The sequence below is a fragment of the Motacilla alba genome, chromosome 3, assembly GCF_015832195.1.
Source record: "Motacilla alba alba isolate MOTALB_02 chromosome 3, Motacilla_alba_V1.0_pri, whole genome shotgun sequence".
NCBI classification, from domain to species: Eukaryota; Metazoa; Chordata; class Aves; order Passeriformes; family Motacillidae; genus Motacilla; species Motacilla alba.
Genome location: NC_052018.1, coordinates 102146604 through 102170576, shown reverse-complemented (window position 1 = coordinate 102170576; position 23973 = coordinate 102146604). Strand labels below are relative to the sequence as shown.

Here is a 23973-nt window from a genome sequence, read left to right as displayed (position 1 = left end):
AACATGAATAGGCACCAGAACCTATTATTTAAGAGCTTGCATGGTATGTTTAAAACAACTCAGAGATCCTTCTGAATGTTCATGTATCCTCAGGGAGTTTTAGTGTGGCCCTGATTTAGTGCTTGTTCCAATATGAATGAGATGTCAGCTCTGTTTGGCATACTAGCCTGATTTTATTGAATGTAATGATACTTGCATATTTCCATCAAAATCTTATCTCTGCAGTATTACAAGAGAAGCTTGCAGTCTGGATAAGGGGTTTATATTATTTAATAATTGTCATCTCATTCTTAACTGATGTAAGTGAAAGTGGAGCAGTGTGTACTGTACTGATAAAATGGTCTCACCAGACAAAAATGGAAAAGAGACAACCTCCCTACAATATTTGCTCATTATGTTCATGATTTTCTACTGAATCTGACCTGATGTTTTAAAATATATCTATTTTACTAGCTGTATTAAAATCAAACATACTTACTATAGTTTTGGTTTCCACTAATTAATTGGAAAAATCCCTTGAAATTGTTGTGATATTTTTTGATCTCCTGACTTTTTTATGTGGAAGAATTATTGCTATAATTTGAAACAACTTTCATGGTTTGATATATGAATCCCAAAATTAATCAAATTTTGATGTCTTCATATCAGAGAAAATTGTTTTGACATTCAGAGAATGTTACCACTTTTTCAACCATGTCAAAAATATTACTATCCATTTCATCAGTATAACATGACCATTTATACTGATGTATTTCAGTATGAAGACATACAGCTTAAATTCCTTTCTATCCAAATATTCTTGTACCTTTTATATGCCTGAAACTTCACATTTTGTATTTTTGAGATTTTCTCAGCCTGATTTTAGTCTGCGACTGCAGGAGTTAAGGACTTTGTCTTAAAAAGACAAAAGCCCAAAAGCCTCAAATGATTTGTCTTTCTGGCATTTGTATAAATCCTGAAGTGTGTCGTTATTCCAACTTTCAGTGGGCCACAGCAAAAATTTAACTAAATAGGAATTTGTTTGATCATAGGGTGCAATTCTGCAGTCTTCATCCCATTGAGGATGAAGGTGACTGAAGGTTTTACTTATTTCAGAAGACCTTGTAGCTTTAAGATCTTTCAAAGGAAAGGGAAGACAGAGAGATAAGGAAAAAGTCGGTCAGTAAGGTTTTAGAAACTCTTTTTTCCTGGCAGTCACAGTCTTTCTCATGAAACTCAGAAAAATGGACGCTGTTTTACACTTACAACTAAAAGAATACTCTTACAGCTCATTATAAGCCTACCATTGTTAGAAAAAGATTGTCATGATTTTTCCTTACTTTTTATTTCTATGTCAATCTAAATTCTTGAGTAGGTTAAAATGACTGGGGGAGGGGAAAATAACAAATATTTGGTACAAATGGGGTAAGTCTTAAGGTAAGTTTAAGAATTATTGTAATTAGTTAAAAAAATCTTAATTAGTTCCCTTACGAAACATCTATATTATAAAGCTTGTTTTAAAAGTGAGAATGATGGAAACTTTCGGTCACACAGTTCAGAGAAAAGATGCTGTCTTTTATCTCATTACATTTGTTAATACTTTTTGATTATGAAAGAAAAGGAACAAAAACCAACCATTAAAAAAACTATGGCAAACAAGCTAACAGCAGCTTTTAACAAGATTAAGAAATCCTTCCAAGCAATGGGAAGAATTATATGTGAGTCAGGTTCAACAGAATCACCCATGGCTCCCTCACTTATTTAAAATGCACATGATTTATAAGCTTGTTGTGTCTGAAACAGCTATTTACAGTTTGAAAGAAAAACAAACAAACAAAACACTCAAAAAACCAATCAAAAAGAAAACACCACAAAAAGCCCTTTATGTCAAAATGCTCTTTTCATGTGTCTTGTAGAGAAGCTCTGGTTCCAGGTGATGGCCTGGTGCAGCTTGACTCAGTGACAGCAAAGAGTTCACAGGGCCCCTTCCTCAAGGATTAATATTTGTAGTGAGATAATTTAGCTCAGTCAAAAAAGTAAAAACAAAAAATAGGGACTCAAAGACAAGATTTAACATCCAAGCCTTCTGATGATATTCTTGAGGCTGTTTTTCTCCCGTTGTGTCACAAATAGTCATTTGACAATATTTCTAGGATTCTGTTTTAGACAATGAAATTAGTTTACCAGTCCACAGGGACAATTTGGATTATGGAGTTTTCTTCTGTTTGGGTTCCAATAAAGGCGCCAAAGGAAAAAAGGTGATGAGTCAGCAACTGCATGAAAAATAATCACAGTTGTGAAAAGAAGCTCTGGCTTCAGGTCTATAGAGCTTTTACCCCTTGAGGTAGACTATATAAAATAATACCACCTTACTTTTGCATAGGAGAAATACAAAAGCAGGGGTCCTTGGATCCATGAATGGGAGCATAAATAGTGCCATAAATAGAGTGTTTCTCCTTCAGGGACAAAAAGGGTCTGGGCTGTAGAAAATAAAAATGCTTTGTTGTCCCTTGGTCTCACCAAGTAAGACATGAAAAACAGCGTAGCTGAGAAGGAAGAACCTTTCCCCAGCATATTTAAAGAGCCCTGGTTAGTACAGCTGGGCCCCCTGATTTCAACACCACTTGAAATACAAAATACTTATGTCATGAAAAATCAGCATTTCTCATCTCTATCCCCACTCCAAAGCCATAAGGATCTGGGGTCATGAAGTGAAACTTGCTGAGAAGCCATCCCCTAAGAGCCACATGGTTTGTCCCAGCTTTTGGGGCGGATCTTCCATCCAGGGAGTTGGCCTGGGAGGTCTCTGCGTTCTTCCCTTTCCGATAAAGGGGACGGGCACAGATGTGAAGGCAGAGATGTCTCCAGCTCTCCTCGCCTGCCTGCTGCTGCTGCTCCTGGCGGGCTGCCTGGGATGCCAGCACCACGCCTGCCGCTGCCTGGCCAGGGTCTTCATCTGCCAGGAGAGCCAGGTGGTCCAGGTTCCCCGGGACATCCCTGCCAACACCACCGAGCTGTAAGTAGGGGAAGGGAGCGGTTGGGAGCAGCAGCCTTGTGGCTGGCTCTCCAAACGAGCTGCTGCCTGGCAAGCCAAAGGTCTGGTTTGCAGGGAGTCACTTGGGAGACTCCGTGCCGGCCGTTTGCAGAGCACGGCCCTTCCTCCAATGCTCACTTAATTACACCTTGAAACTCCTCTCCATTTCTCTGATCGTGCTCATTGTAAGATCTCTGTTAAGAAAGGATTTTGTGCGTTATAATACAAGGTGCAGGCTAAATTTGAAACAAGCATCCTTGGTGCTGTGACAGTAATTTGAAGCATAAAGTCTAAGCTTTCTTTACGGCTTTGCTTTAGTGTTGTCGGAACGTGCAGAGCAACTTGTCTGCCCCAAACAATTCAATGATGAGTGTTTGTTTGTACTGCAGGAGCTTTCCTAAGGTTTGTGTTTGTTTGCCAAGAAGCAACTTAATGTTTTCCCTTTGAAATCTCAAAGGCATTGCAGAAAGGACTCTGATAAACATTCAGAGAGGAATCCTCCTCCACCAGAGGAGCGGCGTGGCTGTGGTTGGAGAGAGTGAACAATGTGAAGATGGAGGAGGGTTTTGTCTATCTTAAAGCTTCTCATTATTTTTCATAAAAGTAACGTGAGCCATAGTGTGTGGCAGCTGTTTTCTGTGTCAGTAGCACAGGCAAGCAAAAGCTTGCGCAATGGCAAGTATCTAACTACATGTGATTGTTTTCATTTTAATAGTTTGAAGGTAAATATCACCCTTTGCCAACACCCCCACAGACATCTGGCATTGTTACAACCTAAAGCAAAACCAAAAGGAGTAGTCCTGGATAAAGCCTTTGGTTATAAGTGGAGTGGCAAGTTTGAAGGGAGGATACAATGAAGAATCATGTGTCGCTAGGTTAGAAAAATATACCCCCATCCCGGTTTTACCCACCACAGTATATCCATGGTTATTATGCCACAGTTTTCCTAGGGCAGGAGTTTCGTTTTCTTCAGAAGGAGGAGTTGTTATGCTCACTGACTAAGCAGACTGCAGTGAAAACTTGAGAGAAATGTCTGAATTAACCACAAAAGGTCAGTAAAAGTTTAAATCATTCTCACAACTAGAGGAAAAACTAATCCATCTGTGATTTAGGTCATCAAAATCCTGAGTGAACTGTGCTCCAGGCATGTACAGCTAATTTTGTTTAATTTTGCTTTGATTGTTTCTTTAGATTACACAGTTAAGGTCTGCCTTCTAGGGATTAAGCAAAAGCATTTTTAAATTATTTCGGCAAAGAAGTAGAGTATCACTGAAAAGCACCTGTTAGTAAAATGGGATTTGTTTTCTCCTTGTTAACTTCTCAAGAGTTTGTTGAGGATGCTAATTTGTGTGTTCTTAGCACGAGTGTTATTCTCTGAAACAGGCAGAATACAACATTAGTGTGACTGAAAACAGCAAACAAATCCTTTCTTCTGCCAGTGCTGTGCAAATACTGGATTTAGAATCTCTCAACTTGACTCTCTTCTCACTTTCTCAAAATAAACCAGCTTTTGGTTTCTCTGAAAGTAATTCAGGTCCTATTCCATTAGTATAGCCCTGGGACTGATTTCAGCATGCCTTTAAAAATTTGAAAACTGCCTAGAGTAGCTTTGAATACACCAAACCTTAGCATTACCAAAGGCAGATATATTAGCTGAAGAGCTATCAAGTGACAAATAAATCTTAGATTTTTCCTTCAGGATCAAAGGGGAAATTTAGAAAAGTGCTTTCTTCTGCATCTCTCCACTGAGTGCCCAGTGGGGTGATTCAGGAGACTAAAATAGGTTTTACTGCTCCAGATGACACTGCAGGTACACTCCTGGTAGCAGGAAAATCTTGTTTATGTTTTCTCAAAAAAGTCTTAATGGGTGAAAAGAATTTTTTGATCCATGTACCAACTTAAGCACAGAAGGCCGTGGTGTCTAAGAACCCTGTACAGGACACAAGCAGAGACTTCTTGCTATGTAGAGCTCCTGTAAGGTACTTTCTTCACTTAAGAGCTCATTCTGGGAGTCTGGATGCAGTCTGGTTTTATTTATATAAATATAAAGGAGAGGGGTTCACTTCAGTATACTTACAGCTCTTCACCTTCCCTTATGTGATCTTGAATGCTTTCCTAAGTTATCTTAGAGTCCTTCCCTAGTGCCTTTAAAATGTTGAATAGCATGCTGGTGAATGCTTTAGAGTGAGAACAGGAGCCTGATCAGCCTCAAGCACTTCTCCCTTTGCTGTTTGTTTTGTGTTTCTATTTCACTACAGCTGTGCGTGAAGTTGGGACACTGGCATGTGGCAGCCAGCTCAGACACTTGGTAGGAAAACTCATGATAAAGGTAAAAATAGGGCCCTCCCTAACAATTATCTCTTTGCCATTGCTGAATTTTTTAATTGTTATTATTTTTTAGTGTTTGAGTGTCGGTCCTTAACATGCTCTGCCATGAGGGATTTCTTTGTTGTTGGCTTCCCAACAGAGAGAGCTTAGGCTCCAAGGGAACATGAGCTCTGCAGTGTGGTGCACGAGACAGGGGTTTGTTCCTGGCTGGATCAGCATCTGCTTTAGCAAGGGTGCTGCAGAGGGAAGGCGGTGGCCTCTTAGGGTGAGTGATTTCATTTTGCACTTACCTCATGGAAACAGAGCAGGGATCAGAATCAACATGCTTCCATCACTCTAGTTTCCACCACATCTACTTTTTCACTACCAGGCCAAAATCTCATGAGAGGATAAGTGCAGCTTGGTTTGTCCATTGCTTTTTGCAGATTTCCAAGCATTCTGCAGCTAACATATTCTAAGTGTTTACAGGGGAGGCTGTGGTTATTAGCTGCTTTGCTTTATAATCTTTGCCTGGATAGAAGAATTTAGGTATTTTTTATACATACCAAAATGCCTGAGAGATGGCTCTGACTTACAACTTTGGAGTCAATCCATTAGAAACCAGAGACCAGCAGTTCAGATGGAAAATGTAGGCTCATTATCTGTATCAAGTATTAACAATTAAATAATTGTTAATTGCCTCAGAGGAAGAGGAGGGAGTGACTCAGTAGAAACTGCAGGCAGTTTGCTCTGTGAAGATCTATTCCAGCCTTAAAATCCAGTGTCAAGTTTTGTAATCCATCATCAGTATTCAGCAGGATTTCATTTATCCATTAGAGGTCTTGCTTTGTTATGCAAACAAAAATAACATTCTCAGAAGGGATTCTTCTTAAGATTTAATAAACTACTTTAAGTAGAAATATTTGGATAGCACCAAATAACAGGAAAACAGGAAATGGTCCCAAGCTATGCCAAGGGCAGTTTAGGTTCAATATTAGGAAAAATTTCTTCTCTGAAAGGGTCATCAGGCATTGGAATAGGCTGCCCAGGGAAGTGGTGGAATCACCATCCCTAAAAGTGTTGTGGATGTGGCACTTGGGTACATGGTTGGGTGGCGAACAAGGTGGTGTTGGCTTCACGGTTGGACTCAATTATCTGGGGGTTCTTTTCCAGCCATAATGATTCCATGATTCTAGGAGGCAGTTTAGCCATTGTCAGAGCAGTTTAGAGCTATTTTATATAGAGTGTCTTCTCCCAAGCATCTGCAAACTATAAAGAGCAGGGTTTTTTACTTGCTCGCTGCCTAGGTGTTTTTTTACAATTGCTCAAGGATATTTACTTTAGACTATCAAGTCAAGGCTGAGTAGATGTCTGAGCACTAAAACATCAGCTGCCTAGAAATAGCAAGTCCTGTGCTGTGTACCAAGTGAGTCAGATGTGCTTCCCAGCGACAGAAGCTGCAAATGATGTGAATTGTAGCTGCAACACTGTTATTGACAGCTGCAATTAGGATGTTTCTTTATTCTTTCACACTTAGAGTTGAAATTACACTGAAACCTGCAAACAGCTACACTTCTTGCTTGGGTGTTGATACTGATGGACTGACCTTAACCGAAGAAAGGCAAGGTGTGAGACGATAAAGTAAACTAACTAAATTAAGACCCATGAAGCTTTGAACTCTGTGCTGTGGTAGTTAATCATAGAGTCAATCAATAAATCCACATTTTTTTCAGGAATGAGATGAGAATGCTTTCACAGCAGAGCATATTGAAAAAGTCTTACATGCTGACTAAAGCCTTTTTAATTATTTTTGTTTTTAATTCAAACCAGCTTTGCATCTGTTAGGGTTACATTCTTCTCTTCCTGAATTTATGATCAGTTCCTACTTTGAAACAGAAAGCAACGGAGTTGCTGTGAGATTGCTGTCTGTATATCACTGCAGTGGTCCAATGCTTAGGCTGGATTCTGTATTTGACATTGGCTTGGCCATATACCTTGGCTGGTATAAATGACCAAAGACATATATATTTACAGAAACATTCCATTTCTATACCTTCAGGAGCTTTTGAACACAAGGAGTTATGCTGCATACAATGGAAGCTGCTTTGCAGTGCAGTACTCAGCTGTCTTACTCCTGATGCTATAAATAAAGACTTGCACATGGCTCTCACCTTACTTATAGGGTCTGCAGCTTGATGCATGTATGAGAGAGGTATGGCCAAGTCTGAAGATGTATAGTTGTCTATATATATATATATATATATTTACATATACACATGTATGTATGTATAAAATATATCTTTGAAATGAAAGTGCATTCACTCAAAATTTAATGACTTTCTAAATCACTGAGCTTTTTGCAGGGAAACAGTGAAAGCCAACACTTGATTTTGTTTGCGTGCAGCACTGGGAGGGTACCAAGCTGATTCTCTTCACTGCGGTCAACTACAGAGAGATTCTCTCAGTGTATAAATTCTGGTTTTTCCAGCAGTCTCTGTTATGCACATGCACACACACACACACACAAACCAGCCTGTGTCACATCCCCACACATCTGAAACCAAGCAAAATGGGCTCCTGGGCTGATGAGCTGAAATAAAGGCTCTCTGTTAGACATTTTAGATATATTCTGGTTCAGTTCCTACAAAGAATCAAAACGTGCCTAGTGAATGAGATAATAATAAATGTTTTTCTAAAGCGTTTGGAAGATTAAAGTAGTCATTTGTAGGAGTTACATTTTCTTGTCTCAAATATGGTGTCTTCATCTTGTGTGTCTTCCCATTCAAATCATTAATATAGTTAAAAACCCAGGAGACTTTGACAGTAATGTTATTCATGAGATGGGATCAGGTAAATACCAAAGTTAGTGTTGAGGCACAGCAGGAAAGAAAAGCCCTACTAAGATCTGAAATTAGTAGTTTTAAACTAAAATATGGTAAAAATGGGGAAGCTGGTTAGCCTAGGGGACATTGCAAAGTAGGATGGAGGTCTGTCTTTTGCTTCTCCAACAAGAACACAAATCACTAAGCAGATTTGAGGAGTCATGAATTCACTGGTGTCACGCACGCAGCAGTTAATTTCCTTTGCTCTGAATGGTATGTTAGGCTAAACACTTCAACAGTATGGATGATTTCCTAGCTTCATTTACTCCCCTTACGACAGTTTCTCACAACTCATCAGTTTTCACTCTGCAGAAGTAAAACACTGTATTTCAGACTTTGTTGCCTTCTCATGTCTAATACTACAATGTATTAACTCCATCTCTCATCCCATGCAGGGACACTTTGGCACAGGGAATCCTGTTGAGTATCACTCAAAGATGACTGCTGCTAGCTGGGAGAGCAGAGCACAGTCAGAGCTCTAGGGAAATACTTTCACAAGTTTGAGTGACATTAAAGTGCTTATGTGGCTCAGTCTCAGCTTCAATGAGCTGCCTTCCCATCCCTCACATAGGGAGCTGAGGGTATTTATGAAGAGAGGGATGCAGACAGGGGTGTGTGTGTGGGTGCCACTGATGCTCGGACACAGCAGGGTACAAGTTGGTGTACTGGAAGAGCTACCAGTTTCTCTGTTATCCTTGTATTTGTCCATGCAGTTGTGCTTTCAGCTCCTCAGTCAGGTTTATACATGGCCTCTTGGGAATTTGAGTTAATAATTTTCTAGATCAGACACTTAGCAGATTCATATCAGCATTTCAGTCTTGAAGAGTAAAGCTTATTATCTCCCTTAATATCCCAGGCCATGCCACTTAAATAAAAAAATAAAATTTAAAAAAGCTTCTCAAATACTTGGTAATCCCAGATAAATTTCTGAGATGATTTCTGGAGAAGACACCCCCAGTGGGACGTGTCTTTAAAAGCTGCAAATCACATTCCTCTGGAAGAGTATCACACATAGAATGTGTCACCTGATAAAGCCAGCAGGAGCAAGTCTGCTGTGCCCCTCCAGGGTTTTCTTTGCAGATGCTGAGGGGGTCTCATCAGGCTGACATGTCACTGGAAACACTGCTTGTGTGAGAGTTTAACAAGGGTGACAGAAGAGAGTGGATGAGGAATGCCACTAAAACAGGAAAAGAATTGCCCAGAGGAGAGATTATAAGTAAAAATATACATCCCAAAGGGAGAGCTGCTCTAACTGCCAGCAGTGTGTGTGCAGGAGGGGGTCCTGCAGAGGCAAGCAGAATTATCTGCCAAAGAAAAATAAGCAAACCTGTGAGACACCCAGCTGAGGAGCCAAAGAAACCTGTGCAGAGTTCAGCATGCCTCACTGTCTCCTCTCTTGTTGGCAGTTTAGTTTAGTTAGTTCTGCTTAACTTTCCCAAGTCCTTGTGCAGGCAAGTTAACAGATAATTGGGGTAGGCTTACAGTTAATTTAAATTGTCATAGCTTCATTAACTTCAGTGGAAAGAACTCCAGTCATTTTCACTATCTGGCAACGGGGAGCTCTCTCAGCCTTGTGTTGTTCACTTTGGCAGCAGCTGATTGGGATTGAGTGTGTGTGTCTGTGTGTGTGTGTGTGTGTGTGTGTGTGTGTGGCAAGTAAACAAGATAGTTTAGGCACAAAATACAGGTATTATTTTTCATAGCAGTCTCTTAGTTTTACACAGTGAGGGGCAAGCACTCTGGTAGAAAAAGCCACTTTTCTATGTTTAAGACCTTGACCTTTTCAGACAAAATCTGTAAATTATTTCACACACTTTGCCTGTGGTTTGATTGGGCTGCTCTTATTAGTAGTGAAATTTAAGTCATTAAAATGAAGCTTATTTCAAATTATAGATCAGACCAAGCATGGATTTCATGTAAGAGTATAGAAAATTATTTCTTGTAATTGTCTTATGTACACTATAATAAGGAGCCTGAATTCTGCCTTTTACTCAGGTGTATTTTCTTAGATCCTAAGGGTTTAGGGTCAGAAAAGATTGTGGTTTGTTTACTTTTGCTCCATGTTTTCCTCCAACTATCCTCAGGTCTTTCAGGAGCTCAGCCTGGAAGGTAGGGATGCTTTTTATCTCCCATTACCTTATCAAGCCACCTACAATCATTTGCTCCTGGGTAGCTAGAGGAGAACTTACAGACTGTTATTATATGCAGAGGGAGATATGTGTCTGAGTGAAATGAAAACAGCCTCCAACCCAACTCAGCTGAACAAATCCTTGCTTTTCATAAGTATATTGAGCTTGCTGAGTCTCCCTATTTGCCTGGACTAACTAAATAATTCTGTATCCTTAAAAGTAACATACTCAGATCTTCCTACAGACAGGACGGCCTCAATTTTAAGCATATACCCACTGGGTGAGCTGCAGGCTGAAGCTTTCAGTTCTGGTCACTCTCTTATCTATTCAAGAATGCTATTACTGGTCAGCATTTCAACATATTTGCCTGGAAAATCTGGTTTGTGAATGCCTATGGAGCATGATTCTGAGAATGGTCCAGTTGACATAAAGTTTCCCCATATCCACTTAGATGAGGATGTACTTTCTGATAGGAATCCTTGCCCAAATACAGCCAGTTAATTGGAATTTATTTGTAAATATTTATTAGGCAGGAATCTGTGAATCTTCAGTGATTTTCCAAAAACACTGTGTGCATAAACATCCACTGGGGAAAATTTCCAAATTTTCAGTGTTTCATTCATCTTTTGTTTGAGAGTGGAGCAAGGGGGGGAATATACTTTCAAATGAAGATCAGAAGACTTTTTTATTTTATTTGAAATAGTAGCATGCAATGAAGAACTGGATGGACTGTGTGAAGATTAGAAAAGAAAGTGGTGCTTGTTTTCTCAGATTTTTCTGGTGTCCTATATTTATGTTGCAAAATTTTGGGATACCATGAGATACTTATAAAGACATCTTCCCTCCCTCTTACCCCCAAAAAAAATCCTACCCCAAGAAGTGTGCCCACACACCTGTGTATGTGCACAGAGTGTCTGTGTTTAACTTCTTCCTACGCCACTTTGGCCCTGGGCAAAGAGGATGAGACTGGAAAACACCAGCATGGATCTATAGCTGTAACTCCTTAAATGGCCCAGACTGAGGTGAGAGAGTAATAATGGTAGGAGGGACCCTCTGCCTGTCCCTTTTTCCCAAAACCAAGAGCATAGGATGGGAAGAAGTAATATGTAGTTTTTTGAGGTTAGTTTTCTTCACTGAAAAGGATGTCACAAAGGCAGGCTAAGAATTATAATGGTTTTCTTTTGGACACACCTTTGGAAGCCTTCTAATGGTTTTATATTCTGTGCTATGTCTTGTGCTTAGAAATAATCTCTGGTGTAACAGCCCTGCCTACACTTGGCTTTGAGAGGTTCAGATTTCAGGGCTTACCTTAAGGGTAAGCTTTGATTTCTTTTTTTCACCATCACATGGTATAAACACATTGGGCTACTGCCTTTAGTAGCCCGTTAGGCATTTTTGAGGGCCAGATTCTTTGTAAAAGTGTATCCTATTTCGTGGGGAGCATTCGTGCCTGTGAGAGCCACAGATATTCACTGAGGTAAGAAAGCACATCTGGCCCCCGCAGTAGAAGCACCACCTGTGCTGCTTCCTCTGGCATCTTCAGTCTCTCTGCCACTTTAAAAAAAGAATACCAACAGCCAAATCCATTTTTTCCTTCTTGATAACTGCTGGGAAGCAATCAATTCTGAAGACTCTTTCCTAGGAGTCCAGTCTCCCAGCAAGAATATTTGTAGACACACATAAATTTCTGAGCAAGGAAGGTATGTGTAGAGGGGCTATGAACCCATGGAAAGGCAGTGGGTTGATGCTAAAAAAGTTCTCTTGTCCCCAGAGTTTTCTTTGGCCAACAGCACTGCTATGGAAATTTTTGCTTTTCATTTTTGGCAAGTAAAGAGTCATAAAAGCAGCACAGGCTGTGCTAGGAAATGACAGCAGACCAAGAACTGCCTTGGCAGAACAATTTTCTAGGTGGAATTACTGGTTTGGGGAAATACTCGCTGCATCCGAATCCCACGAGCTGCAATTTCCTATCTGCAGTATATTGCTGCCATGGCAGATGAAGCCCAGACCTCATTCTCCAGTCCTTTGAAATCAGCATTAGTGGCCCCTGTGAGGGAATACCCTACAAGAAAATCCAGGGTCTGATTCCACAGGCGTTCATACACATCCTAATTGCTTGCCCAGGCTGCTCTGCTGCTTCCCAGTGGGACAAATCGCAGGTGCAAAAGTACCTGTCTGCACTGATTTGCAGATTCAGGACTTTGTGCTATTGCAGCAGGCAGGAAAACACTGTGAGGAAAAATAAAATGGGCGTTGAACACACAAATATTTTTTTTTTAATTTGCATTTGTTTTAAATTATTAGGGGAGATTTTAATTGTTTTAATGGGCTGCATGGAATTGATAAAATTATCTTAGGGCTCACAAAGTTTTCTATCTTAACAGATTTCACAATATTCCTGGTAAGTGTGTAAACATAATTTTATCCATTACAGTAACAGCAAAGCTATGGGTTGCAAGAGATGAGCAGTTTCCCAAGAGTACAGGGTTTAACCCGGTGGCTTAGCCTCACCTTATTCACCAGACTGTTCTCCTATGGCAAAATGTTTTTCCAAACAGCAAACAAAAAAAGCCCCAAAACCTCTTGCATATTTGTATATTTGTATTTCTTTCTAATAACTATTTCTCAGCAGAGAAAGTTGTAACTCTACTATTTTTTAATGTCAAGTGAGGCATAAAGTTTCAGGGCTTTTTTCCTCAAATGCATTTTTATTGACTTGGTACATCTGCACCATCACCTTTTCCACTTTCTTCCTTTCTGTACTTTTCTTGTATCAGCTTCTGTCACTGTATTAGAAGAGCAGCATTTCACAGCAGTGTTACAGTCAGTAATTTAAAGACAGCTGAGGTGGAGATTTTGTGAGTATTTCAATTATTGCTAACGGTTGGCTCCGTTATGGTCAGTAGGGCTGCCTATGGAGCACTAATTGGAAGGTTTTCACCCTTTTATGAGTTTAATTGCTCTCTGTATATTTCTCCTTAGCTAAAGATCTTCATAAATGCATGAATGTTGCATCTACAGGAATTTTTTAGTATATGTTTGCAGTATTCATATAACAAACAAACAATATTTCTTTACTTCCTTCATTTCTCTACGTATTATTGCTGTGTTATGTCAGTGTGGCTGAGCACACTGCCTGGGCCCACACCCCAAAATCATGTTGGCTTTTGAACACTTTACCCTAGAAATTGGAGCATGTCCATCCTGAGCTTAACAGAGCACTGTACAGGCTGGACAAGGAGCCAGCAGTTTCCATGAAGTTCCCACTGAGGAGTGCTTGCCCTTGCATGTACTGATGTCCTGGTCTGGTGGGGGCAGCGTGTAGCCTCAGGGCTGTGGTCCAGTGCCAGCTCAGGCATTGCCATTTTGTTTGTCTGTTGAGAGGCATGGACGCTGTCTGGAAGAGACGCCCCGGCGACACTGGAAATCAGGGAGACTGGGTCTTTGTTCAAGGCTTTGAAAGACTTTGCCTTTGTTTCACCCTCCGTGTCAGGCTGCCAGGAGCCGGCCTTGGTTCTAGGTGTGGATTCATCTCTTCAGTGTCCTCCAGGCTGAGCAAGCGGTGGTTATCAGCTGAAACAGGCAACGAGGCAAGGGGTGCCTCAGAAGTTCCTGCTTGCGTCTCCTTGAAGGTTTTCTGCATTCCACAGAAAGCTTGTTAACCTCTGATCTGGTGGGGTGGCAGACTGCTATTTTTATTAGGCTGACTGACCAGCTAGAGTACATCTTTACAATGTCCATTGTGTAAAGGAGTTTATAGATTTCTGTAAAACACCACATGCTGGTATCCTACTTTTATGAACAGCTTTGGGCTTCAGCCTAGGTTGCATAGCAACACTCAGGGTTTTGTTAGTCCGAACTCAAGTGATTCAGGATGGCTCTCAATCCTAGAAGCCCAAAAGTCCCAGAAGCCTTGAGCTTCAATAAGATACCAACTGCTTTTCTAAAAATGGCCCAAAGAAGGAAAAAGGTGCACCCAGACTATTTGGAGGTCTAAATTTCACCTTCAACATCAAATATAGCGCCAGTGTAGGAGTTTCCATAGCTTTGAGTTCCTCCCTAGTGGAAGGTCTTTTTCCAACCTCAGTATCTGTATTTCAGCAGCTGCCTAATAGTAACTACTGCCCATGTTTCCTCTGCCAGCCTGCCTAGTAGCATGCTTTCCAAGCTATGCCTAGCTTGCATGGTCATCTGAATTGTCTTTGCCTTTGCTGATTTTATTGAAGAAGAGGTGATGGAAAATACTGCCCAGAAAGAAAACAGTGTCAAACCAATCACTAATCATTCCCTGCTATCTCCATGCTGAAATAGCAATACTCACCGAGAGGCTACTTCTGCCAGATAAAGGATAATCACCTAAAACATCTGTGTGCCTTGGAAGATTACCCTTGAGTGAAGGAGATAGGAAAATCAAAAAACACAAGCAAAGGCAGAAAATATTTTGGTTTTGGCTTTCTATATTTTCAATGTTTGCTATACAGGATGAAGAAGAGGCTGTGATTTGAAGAAGAGGCTTGATTTCTTTTTTGCCTCTTTCCCAGTAAGACCAGTTTTCCTCAGGGTAACCAGCCCCCTGAGCTGGTAGACCGGTGTGGAGAGAAAATAGACCCCCTGTAATTCAGGAGGAAGTAATTAGTGATATGCTGGGCCACCTGAAAACTCACAAGTCTATGGCACCAGATGTGATTCACCCAAAGGCACCAAGGGAGCTGGTGGAAGGGCTTACCAAGCCACTCTCCCTCATTTACCATCAGTCCTGCTTAACCAGGGAAGTCCCAGACAACTGGAGGTTGGACAATGTCACGTCCATCCAAGCAGAGCTGGAAGGAGCATGCAGAAAACTACAGGCCTGTCTTGGTGCCAGGGAAGGTTATGGAAGAGATCACTTTGAGTGTGATCACAAGTGCTCACAGTGTGAGCACATACAGGATAGCTAAGGAATCAGGCCCAGTCAGCAGGGCTTTAGGAAAGGCATGTCCTGTCTGACCAGCCTGATTTTTTATGACCAGATGAGCCTCATCCCTAGTGGGTGAGGGAAAGCCTGTGGATATAGTCTGCCTGGACTTCAGTACAGTTTTTAATGCTGTCTCCCACAACATTGTTCCAGAAAAGCTGGCAGCCCACAGCTTGGACAGATGCACTCTTGGCTGGGTTAAGAACTGGCTGGACCCAGGGAGTAGTGGTGAAAGGGGCCACACCCAAGGTGCTTAGTGGTGTCCCCCAGGGCTCAGTACTGGGGCCAGCCCTGTTCAATATCTTTATTGATGATCTGGATGAGGGCATCAAGGGCACCCTCGATCACAGATAACACCAAGCTGGTGGGAGTGTTGATCCGCTGGAGGGCAAGAAGCTCTGCAGAGGGATCTCTACAGGCAGGATAGATGGGCTGAGACCAATGGTATGAGGTTCAGCAAGACCAGGTGCTGGTCCTGCTCTTAGACCAAAACAACCCCGAGTGCTAAAGACTGGGGGCAAAGTGGCTGAAAACTGCCCAGCAGAAAAGGACCTGGGGGTGCTGGCTGGCAGCACCGAACATGAGCCCAGGTGGCCAAAAAAGCCAATGGCATCCTGGCCTGTCACAAGAATGGTGTGGCCAGCAGGACCAGGGCAATGATTGTCCCCCTGTACTTGGCACTGGTGAGGCCACACCTGAGGTGCTGTGTCCAGTTCTGGGCCCCTCAATACACGGAGACATTGAGGGGGTGGAGACACTCCAGAGAAGGGCAATGAAGCTGGGGAAGGGGCTGGAGAGGGAGTCCAAAAGCATCAGAGAATATTCCTTTAAACAATGCAGCCTTGTAAACAAAGCCCTGGGAAATAAACATCCTTTACAACTGTCAAACTCAGAGCAAATGTCCATTTTCTCATTGCCAGAAGCATTCCTTAGCCTGAGAAAGTGAGAGAGAATGGCTGCGATCATACCTACTCTTTGAACAATCTATTTGCAAGAATAGATATGAATGTCACACTAAAAAAAAAAAAAAAAGTAGTTGGCTATTGAGGTGAAATAATCAAAAGGGCTGAAATAACAAGCACTGAATCTAACCCAACAGGTCAAGGAGTATAAATTAACAGCACATTTTCTTGACAAAGTAATCAGCTACAAAATCCATGCATTCTCACACTTTTTTGCAAGGCCAACTTGTCTTTGAAACGTAAAAGACTTTTTGCCACGTAAAACAGAGGAAAAAGATAGGAGATTCTGCAAGGAAGCTGCAATTAGAATACAGTAATGTTGCAAACCTTTGAAGTAAATCTGAGGGGACAGGTAATGATTCTCTAAGGGTAAGTGTGAAACTTCATAGGGACATTTCAGGTTCAGTGGTTGATGCTGACTGTCATTTTTTTCTTGCCCTTAAACTAAACCAAACATGGTTAACCAAGCCTCTTGCAGCAAATTCTATCAGCTAGATAAGATGTGCAGCACTTAATGTACAGAACGTTGGCTGATTGTGAATGTCGCCGGAGAAGAATGTGAGGCCAACTCATTTTTTGGTTAGAAACTCTGACTGGGACAATTCCATCTCAGCATTAAGAGATTATCACTGCACCACTGATTGGTTAACCTCTGTTCCTATTATTCAGGTTTCTGCATGCAATGAATTGTCTGTCCAATATATGTTGAAAAATCAGTGGAAGAATTCCTATTGATGTCCCTCGGATTGTGTCATAATATTGGGCCCAGTCTTTTACTGCATTGCTTTAGCACTTGGTCATCAGCACTGAAGTGTCAGCTAACAGAAGCCAAGGAGTTGTGGCAATATTTTTCTCATGTGACTCATGAATGGATGTTTAGAATAAAATGAGAGCATTAGAAATAGCCAAGTTCTTATGCAACTTATACCCTTTAATTACCTTCTGTCACAGCAAGTTATCATTGTTTTTAATTTAGCAGATGCCCTCAGACTGGCAAAATTTGCTGTTTCATCCCTACTGGAAATGTTGGTTTGGTTTTTTTTTTTAATTTTAATATGAGACCTCAAGGAGGTAGAAGGAGAACAGGGGTTTCAAGCACCCTGACATCCGGCACTGTATCTTATGTTTCCCTAACTCTCTCTTCAAGGTGAGCAGTCAAGATAAGCCAATGATCTGCAGCCCATCTAATTTGTTTTTCCATCATTTTCTTAAGTTGTCTTATGTGCAATAATCATTACAGTGTAAGTGACACTGCTGGGAAAATCAATTCTTCCTCACTGAATAGAAAATAAATTATACTATGCTTGAATCATAATTGGTATTTTGTTTATTTTGTTGGACTTGAAGTTAACCACTGGGTACTTTGCCCAGGAAAGTTCTGTGTCTTCTGGCAAAGGCACTGCTTGCTATAAACATTAAGGAATCTACTTCCGATCGAAATGTAATAAAAAATGTTCATGGATTTACACTGAATTTTCTGTCAGATGTTCAATATTATGTCCTTGAAGACTATAAAGTCTCTGAATATTTATTAGCAAGATGGAAGTCTATTCCAGATAGGCTTTGAACCACGCTCACCACTGGAGCATGTGAATGACTTCCAGTAGTACATCTGTCATATATTCTATTATTACAAGATTACTATTCCTCTTCTGCTGTTTATCTATAATTCAACCATAACAATGAAAAAGACTCTAATATGCTATTCATGAGCACAAAGCCCACATAACTGATGCCAGCTTTTCAACCTGAGGATGAATGGGAGTTAGCAGAGGTTATCAGCACCTTGCATTGCTCTCACACATCTAGGGTGTTATCCCATAGTGTGCCAAAAACCTCTTCAGTTTTACTATATTTGAGAAAATAAATTCAGGACTGGTAGTTTGTACTTGGCTTAAATTAAACAAAAAGTTTCATAGAAGGGGAAGAAAAGGGGGGTGGAGTTGTTTAGGTGCTTTAATTTTCTCTGTGGCACTTACTCCTCAGAGCAGGTGCTCAGGGGGTTCAGGATGAAGACCCTGTGATGAAAGGGGTGCTCCTCAGTGACCAGGTTCTCCCATTAGTAAAACACTGCAGCTTCCCAGGAGCAAAGTCCCTTTGGAAAAAAGAATCCAACAAAACAAACAAAAAGGATAAAGGGGAAAACAAGGTGCCTGTGTGCACCCATCCCCTCCCATTGCCCAAAGCCTGATTGAAGTTAATTCACCTCCCTTGTTCCCCTCCAGTGGATAACCCTTGGCTGAGCTTTAGGGTTAGAGAGAACTTCTCAGTGTTCTCCAGCACCCTTTCCTAACCTACTCCATGGAAATAGACTTTTCCAGTGATCTGACCAAGAATCTCTTCACCTGAGCATTAAATCCCATATATAATGCAGGATACTTGGTGCTTGCTTATCTATTTAGTTCTGTCCTCCCTGTAAATTCCTTCATTTATCTTCAGAGGGAAAAAATAAATTATTTTTGGGTTTTATTTATTATTTTGGGTTTTTTTGGTTTTGTTTTTTTTTTTTTCTTCCTTCTGTGGAAAAGGAAAGGGAGTCTGTGTTTAGGTTGGGATAACCTGGACTATTTTCAGTATCCAGCTCTGTGTACAGCTGTTCTGGGAGAGATACTGAAAAGCTGCAAGTGGATTCTTTTGCCATCTTATCACATTCAGACAAGAGAAGACACCCCTTGGCTTGTAATGATAAGCTACAGCCTTGATCGATTTGATCTGTGCTTTTGTTCTTCTTCATAATCTGAGCTATTGATTCTATTTATTAAAACTAATTTAAAAAACACAAGCCCTGAGTGCTCTGCTGTTCCAGATCAGGCTGCTCCAGGCAGTCTGTTCTGAAGCTAATCCATTCACTGCTGATTTATTTTCACTTTGTTTTCAAGCAGAGTTCTGTTCTGTTTCTTTTTTTTTTTTTTTTTTGTTCTCTGTTTCTCTCTGAGAAAAAAAGGCATTTTGTTTCACACCTCCAGTGCAAGCAGGGATGTTTAGATTCTTTTTTTCTGATATATGAAGTGAGCTCAGGAAAGTTTACCTGACTCTTTTTCATGCAGGTTTTTGTTCAGAAGGTGGCCCACTGTGTATTGTTCTCTGTTGTCTTAAATCAAAGCACTACCTTTTTGCTATGAAAAAAAGTATTTTCTTAAATGCACTCAATCTTGCCATCTTGGAGTTCATGGTAGTCACCATGTTCCTAAACTAAGGGCCAGCAGAGGAAATATTTTCCCTGTACCTCCTGGGAAGCACAGGTTTGTCTAAGGGCTGGTTGAGAGTTCTCTAAAAATAAATACATTTCTTCAGACTTAGATAAGTAGAATGAAGCCCTTATTATTCCAAATAGATTAAAAGAGGAACCTTAAGGAGACAGACACTTTTCAGCACCAAACTGGCTTTGAGTTTCTGGGCAAAGGTCAGCATTTAGTGCCTTTGTGGTATTTACTTACTGTAGGTGTATTTTGTTAGTGATGCTATTGGGCCTTCTTTCCCCAGTTTAACACAATTATTTAAATATTTAACCTGCAAATTGTGTGGCTGGTTCAAAGCTCTCTGAGTGTCCAGCTTGTGCAGAGACTGCATATTGTGCCTACTGCATCTTTCAGTGTTTGCTGCTGTAATGTATTCTTTCCACAGTAAAAAAAACCCTCATATTCAGTTCCTAATTTATGCTGAGGTCTGCTTGGTCATCCTCACAGTCCAAAGCCTGCCATTTCTTTTGCAGCATGTCAGAACTATCAGCTGGAATCTATCAGGCAAAACATAAGCCTTGATATTGTCATGAAGGAAACAGGCACAAGGTAATATAGAGTAATATCCTCTGGAGCCTTGGTCTGGCTTTGAAAACACTGGGCTTTACTTCAGAACCAATATGGGCACAGCAAGATGGAGTCAGTGTTGCTGAATATATCTTTGTAGGTTAGAAATGCCTTATGTAGTGCATTAGGAAGATATCTTTGTTTTGACTTGGGAGCCACAGGTAGATTATTGATGGGATACTTGCTATAACCAACATTTAAGAAAAACCACAGTTGTTCGGATGCAGCTTGTTTACAATGTGATCTTGCCCCAAACCTTCACAGAGATGTTGTATAGCACAGAGAGCATCTTGTGCAAGGGGTCAGCAACTCAAATTTGACCCATCAGCTCCAGCTAAGGCCATGCTATTCCCAGTTTCCGCTTCCTTGTCCCTGGGTCTCCAGGCAGGGTTACAGCCCAGCAAAGGCAGATCATGGTAAGTTTTTCCTTCTGTAGAAAGGGACCCCCTCCTTTGCCTGCTCTCTCCCTACAATATCAGCTGTGGCTGTAAGTGAATCAAGCATCCTATGCACAACAGGGAATCTTAGGAGCTGCTAAGGGTAGCTTAAGAGTCAGAGAAGCATTCAAGATATTTTAACACAATACTCCTCCAGCCTCCAAATAATGCCAGCCCGGGGGGTTGCCTGGAATTTGTGTCGAAGCATCAGTCCTTGCCCACCCTCTCCAGGACTTCTGTGGACCTCTAGCATCCCTTTAAGCTTTGCATGCCAAAAAGTCAAATTGCTTATTCCTCTTACAAAAGTCGTATTGTGTCTTTGATCAGCATTACTGCCCCATTCCTTACCTTTCCCAATACTCAAATACACTTTTTGAGATGGAAGGGATCAGAACAGCACCCTCTGTTTTTACAGTAGAGAAGGGAGAGGAAAGTTTTAGAAAAAGAGTGCAGCAAATAAGTGACACAACACCCTCAAGCATTTAGAATATTGTGAGCCTCAATTTGCCTTCTAGTCCACCTCCCAAAGAGGGCCTGGAAGAAGAGTAAGGGACAACTTGAGACTTTGCACTGGCAGTTCAATTGGCCTGATTTTACAAAGATTATCAAAATTACCTAGGAAAAGAATTTATGGTGAGCTGAAACATTATTTTAATATTTCCATTATTAAGGTATGCTGAACTGTTCTCATCACATTTATTTTTGGTAGTGTCTTGCAGAGCCAGTTCTGTGCAATGAAATAGGAGTCTGAATGAGGTGCTGAAAGCATTAAATCGTATCAGCAAGTGCCATATCCACATGCCTTTTTTTACCCTGTTTTATGCAAGGAGATGCCTATCACAGTCATTTAGAGAGCTGATGTCACAGTCAAATCAAGAAATATGATGGAAGGGTGTGTGGGAAGGGGGCAGAAGTCTCATCCACTGAGGTTAGGTGTTGCAAAGAATATATTTTCCCAGGCATAACTGCTAAACTCTTTCCTAGAGGTCTTCCATAATCTGCACCTGTGCCATGAGCAGGTCAAGTTTCTCCCATCTCTATTTCACTCTTTTATCACCCTTTTTAGGAGGACCATGTATGTTTATTATTTTTAAGTGCTCTATGAAGGGTTCATGTTTGAGAAGCAGCCTGAAGGTGAAAGCAGGAAACACATCTTTATTCTGAACACAATCTAGCATTTCAGTTGCCAGTGTGGTCAAGGTGGCTTCTTTCTGAAACAATTCTACTCACTTTCAAATACAATAAAGATCCATGCTTGACAACAGTGCAGGCTTTGTCCTGTGTATTACTGAGAAGAGGCCTGTCAGTCTTAAAGGAAATAGTACAGTTAGTATTTTTAAGGATAACGGCACATTAGCTGCCATGCTATATTTAGTCAGGAGCATCATTTTAATGTGTGAAAATAAATCCATGGCTAATGGAAGGTAGATAGATAAATTCAGCTTTTTGCAGCGGCAAGGTAATTTGGGCTAAAATAATAGGAAAATGTAACTATTTATTTTGTTTTGTACAAGGAGAAGTAAGGAGAATTCCATGCTTTTTCATTTCCTATCAAATTGGTGATGTCTGTGGGGAGGGGACCTCAATAACAGAGAAAGACTGTGAGGGAGAAGAGATACTCTCAGGAGAGTGCAGAACAATATTGGAAGAGTCCAGGCACCTGCAGTTGCTATCCCTGTGATTGTTTCCCTCAGCAATCTCCAAGAGATGAGCTGAGAAAAGTTCTTGACATGGGAGCTCTGTGACTGGGAAGAGGACCAGTGATATGGGAGTGTGTGGTGAGCAATGGCACTGAACAGGATTATTTACAGGACTTGAGTAAAATGTGCAAAGTGCATTAAATTGTAAGGACTGTGAGCTCTTTTACAATTACAGGAACCTGTTGCTCACTTTAATCTCATGGGAAATCCCATTCTCAGTGTGCTTTGTGGCTCACCCGCTTTCACACGCAGCAGCAATTCCAAGAGCCAACCCCTGAAAGATTCAGCAGAGATTCAGATTAGAGGAAGGTATGACCAGAGGAGATTTCCTTTTTTGGCATGGTGCTGGAGGGACCAAAGTTCGGGATTTTTTCCACTTTGTCACTTTTAGTGTTATTTCAAAACTTAAGCATTTAAAATTTAAATGTGTGCTTCAGCAGTTAAAAATAAGTAAATTCTCCACTTGCCATGGTGCCAGAGAAGCAGGAGCATGGGGCACAGGCCCAGTACATTTCTGTACTTCAGGACAGCTGTGTCAGCACAAGTCTGGCTGGTGCCCTGGGAAGAGCAGAGTAGGTGCTGTGTGCCTCTGGGACCCCTCCTTCCAGAGAGGCTGTTTTCCTAAGAATTCCAGTTGAGTTATTTTTGTTTGACACTCACGCTGCTCTTTGGAAAATACAGCACGTAGTAGATAGCAGAGAGAATATTTACTTTTGCTAAGCTCATATACAGATAGGAAAGAGGAATACAGTCGAGTCTCTCAGCGCTGGTTCTTAAATGGTTTCTGACTGCTCTGGCACTGGGAGTATCTGATATCTCATTACAACTTCAAACAAGCCTTTGCATGTATCCAAATTAATCCAAATATTTGGTGGGGACCCTGTTACTTATTAGACTGTGTGCTAAGTAGGGAATGTAACAGTGAGTTTTTATTTCATTAATATTCTGGGATATTTCAGCTGTGTCCCATGAAGCAGCATAGGTATAGGGCCTATGAAGATATGGATGGGAAAGAAGATAAAAAGCACTCTAGCTGTTTCTAATGAATTTATCAAGATAAAGTGACACAGTTACAAATAATTGATTTGGTGTTTCGCTATCCAGTGATGGTTCAGTAAGAAGTTCTGCAGAAAAGCTTTCTTTTCTCTTTTACCTTCCCTAAGGCACCCAACTCAGAACTGAAGGGATTTTGTCCCTGGACGATTTGTCTCAGTCCATAAAAACAACACCATGTATGGTGGGCCTGTCAACATAGAAAGTCCCAGAGTCTTAGAGGCACACAAAGAACACTTGTCACCTTTCGGGTACGACCTCAGATGATGAACAAACCCCAGTTCTCTCCCTGCTGTGAAGTAAGATCTTTTTTGACTCATTCTTGGGACAGGCTGTGTGTGAGCAGGATGGCTATTCTTGCACTGCATCAGAAGAGGGGGAGAAAGTTGTGAAGACAATACCTAAAAAGTTTCCCATCTGATTGGACTGTGGACATTGTCCAGAACTGTATTTGCCTTGACAAGTTGCCCATGGGAAAGAACACAAAGTGAAACATTCTTTTTGCAAGAACAAAATACCCAGTACTTGTACAATGCTCCTTTTGTTAGGAAAATATGCAGAGATATTAATTTAGAGCTATTAACACAAATAGATGTTACACCAAGAATGTTGCTCAGAGTGAATGAATTTTTAATGGCTCCTCCTCACCATAAAGATGGTTGCAGATATCAAGGTCAAGTTTTAAGGAAGCTGTGCATTCATCATATGCTGCACATTTCTCAAAGGCCCC

General features: G+C 41.0%; 1 protein-coding gene across 4 annotated transcripts in view; it reads left to right on the top strand.

Annotated features, from left to right (window-relative positions):
* Positions 1-2826: 2826 nt before the first annotated feature.
* The window catches only part of LOC119699891 (follicle-stimulating hormone receptor), an 80050-nt gene continuing 58903 nt past the window's right edge, over positions 2827-23973 (top strand). For 3 of the 4 annotated variants that reach the window (XM_038133938.1, XM_038133937.1, XM_038133936.1), the window contains exon 1: positions 2827-2995. In XM_038133938.1, the coding sequence (XP_037989866.1) occupies positions 2838-2995 (158 nt within the window). In that variant the 5' untranslated portion in view covers positions 2827-2837. Of the gene's footprint in view, positions 2996-3951; positions 4065-23973 lie in introns of those variants that run through there. The other variant, XM_038133940.1, reaches the window with a different exon arrangement.